General features: G+C 39.6%; 1 protein-coding gene across 4 annotated transcripts; it reads left to right on the top strand.

The window, feature by feature from the left end:
• Positions 1-263: 263 nt before the first annotated feature.
• Positions 264-3,072, top strand: SARC_13738 (hypothetical protein; the record flags this gene model as incomplete). Of its 4 annotated transcripts, none has more annotated exons than XM_014292131.1 (8): positions 264-533; positions 666-710; positions 815-992; positions 1,078-1,281; positions 1,575-1,760; positions 1,897-2,082; positions 2,369-2,471; positions 2,604-2,743. In XM_014292131.1, 6 exons carry the CDS (start codon positions 885-887, stop codon positions 2,741-2,743), a joined length of 927 nt encoding a protein of 308 aa, XP_014147606.1. The 4 variants fall into 4 exon arrangements, with proteins under 4 accessions (XP_014147606.1, XP_014147607.1, XP_014147608.1 ...); XM_014292133.1 differs by having other exon boundaries at positions 498-533; positions 666-745; positions 1,966-2,082; XM_014292132.1 differs by having other exon boundaries at positions 666-992.
• Between the last annotated feature and the right edge of the window lie 99 nt (positions 3,073-3,171).

Here is a 3,171-nt window from a genome sequence, read left to right as displayed (position 1 = left end):
AATATATATATATATATATATATATATTATATATATATATATATATATATGTGTGTGTGTATATATATATATATATATATATATATAGATGACTAATTATGTCCTATTTCATTTCACCAGAGCGACATGATGGATGCCCTGGCCGCCTTGTTCAAGCGTGATTGCAGCACTTCTACCGATTATCTTCTAGATGTGTTGGAATGTGCAATACGGACCGTTGTTCTTTTAGACACGCACACAGCTATAATGTTGTTTGACAGAAAGCAACAGACGTACTTTCTATATTTTCTGTCCTCTTCTTCTCTCAGATTGCATCTATCTGCAGTGTGGACGGCTCCATATCGTCAACAAGTGGTCCGACTGCCGGTGCTTGTCGCATGCTTTTGGCCTCGATAGAAGAAGACCTTAGTGAGCTGGAAATTTTTTAAACCGATGTAACATCGATAAAATTCCCAGCTGGATTGCTGAATATACTCCAAACGTCAGTCGATATGAAAATGCTGTTGAGAGCCACCCGTACTGCTCTTCTAAAGGTTCGTATATTTAGCGTTCAAATCAGTAGACCTCAGGTTATTGGATCATACGCCCAGGGTTTTTAGGGGTTTTGCGTCGTATATATGAAATGAAGGCTGAAACTAACATGATTATTTCATTTGTACTTTCAGGACGCAATTGATTCTAGCGAGCTGGCGCGAGGAGAAGAGTATTGGGCATGTGACGCCGCTATTCAAACATTGCTTCGGTTGTGAGCTGCATACGTTAATCTGCAATTAATACGTTATGACCGTTTGACACATATAAATTATATATACAGTGAGAATGAGGACACGCCGCCGATAAGTGAAGATGCCTATACCTTCGAGTCAGCCCTATTCAGGCTCGAAATGGAGGTCCCATGCAGCGATGAGTGGTGGCAAGATGTGTGGCGAGATGTCTGCGCCGAGTCTACATCCGTTGGGCAGAGTGCAGGAAACGACAGTGAAAACATTCCGGTATGTATTATTTGAGATTTTAAATATGTAAATTTTATCTTTGTATGTGTTCCTTATTTTCTCTTTTCTATCTTAACGGCTGCAGCTTGATCCATGGCAGAAACTGACTTCCGCAGCCGTGCAGGATAAAACAACTCCTATTGGCGGGTATACTAGTGAGCAAGAACTGGAGTCGGGAGACGCCAGCCAAACGCACTCTCTCCGTGATATCGAAATCGAGAACTTGAAGATGATTAATCGTAGTTTACTCGAAGTCAATAATAATTTGAAGGTGGAGCAACAAGCACAGGTGTGTTTTGCCGACAATACATATGTTTATGTCGTCTGTATGTATTTTCTGTCAAATGTGTGGCTGAAGTTACTTGCATTCAGTTCTATTGAACTCCATGTGGAATTTATGCAAGAGCATCTGGACAGGTCACTAAACATACAAGCTTTGCTTAAGAAGGAAGTACTAAAAACACTTGCTTAAGAGGGAAGTACTAAAAACACTTGCTTAAGAAGGAAGTACTAAAGCTGCACGAGATATTGGGCTTTGTTTCCAACTCATATTGTTTGTATTTATTCCATAATCGCCATTAGTTGAAAACTGCTTATGGGAACTTGGATGCCGCTGCGGCAGAAAACGATGCTTTACGCGATGAACTAAAGTCTCGCCCTAGTCTAGAGGAGCACATACGACTGCAGGATGATATCAGCACGCTAAGAGAAAATAACCACACATTACAGCAACATAGTATTGTGATGGAGGTTCAACATCGCGAAGAGGTAAGTATGTTATATATACAAATCTTCCTTCATTTGTATAGTTTTTGCTGTGGTTGTTGTACATATTTCAAAGGGGATAGTAGATTCTTTGTTTTCAACTCATATTGCTTGTATCTGTTTCGTATTCGATCATTAGTTGCAAACTACTCATGGGAAATTGGCTCTCGCTGCGGCTAAAAACGATACTTTACGCGATGAACTAAAGTCTCGCTCTAGTCTAGAGGAGCACACACGATTGCAGGATGAGATCAGCACGCTAAGAGAAAAGAACCACACATTACAGCAACATAATATTGTGATGGAGGTTCAACATCGCGAAGAGGTAAGTGTGTAAAAAAGAAATAATTATTCCTTCTTTTGTATAGTTATTGCTGTGGTTGTCTGTATTTCATTGTATGTACTTCTGCCTTTTCGAGCTTTATTGATGATAATAGAGGATATATGTGAACGACTGAGGAGGAAAGTATATATACAATGAAATAATTTACTTTTGAGTATCTTAGCGCATAGAAGTTTTACGTTATCGTCAAGGGTTTAAAATTTAGATACGCTACTATTGTGCATTTCAATCCGAATAAATTGTTTCTTGGCTGATATTTATCTTGCAGATGAGTTATCTAAAATCGAAACCGACTACACTGCATGCTGATGACCGCAAATCTGTCAAGCGCAGTAGGGATTTTGAAGAGGAAGAAAACAACGTTTCAAACGGTAATAAGTCGCAAGCTTGTTGTATTCGAGTATCAGAATTCAAATTCCTCACGTCGTTTTTGTACTTCTTTTTCTTCCTTGCATATTCACAAATTCATGTGCAATGCTACTGTATTTTATTTCTTATAATAGCTAATGATGACATGTATCCGCGACTCGGTTGGTTCAAGCGTCTAAAGTTCGATCACGGTACTTCGCCAGCAGACCCTCGGTTTTGTTCACCAACCAGTTGCTGTGGACCCGATTTTGGAAATGATGTTGGAAGGATCTGAATAAGCGAGCTCTGGCGAAACGCGGCTGGGTTTAAACGGCTATTATTTTTTGCTTCAAGAGCGAGGGGATAAGTTCGACAAGGAAGAGTTTGACCGAGAATTATTAAGGAGAGCGAAAAGGAATAGCTTTATGACGAAGTTTAAGAATCGTATACTTAAAAGTCGCGGACGAGGATCCAAAACCAACTCACACATTGTACTGGAATGCTGGTGAACACCAACATGTGAGATTGTACTGGAATTGACTGGAGTTTTCTCATCATATACTATAGTCCAAAGTACACGAAAACCTGGAGGTTTGACCGATAATTAATAATAAGAGTGAAAAGAAAAATCTTTATGATTTAGTTTAAGAGTCGTATGCTTAAACGTCGCGGATGAGAATTCAACCCCAACTCGCACGTTGCACTGGAATGCTGGTGAGCACT

This window comes from Sphaeroforma arctica (genome assembly GCF_001186125.1).
Source record: "Sphaeroforma arctica JP610 unplaced genomic scaffold supercont1.3667, whole genome shotgun sequence".
Lineage (NCBI taxonomy): Eukaryota > Ichthyosporea > Ichthyophonida > Sphaeroforma > Sphaeroforma arctica.
This window is presented reverse-complemented; position numbering and strand designations above follow the sequence as displayed.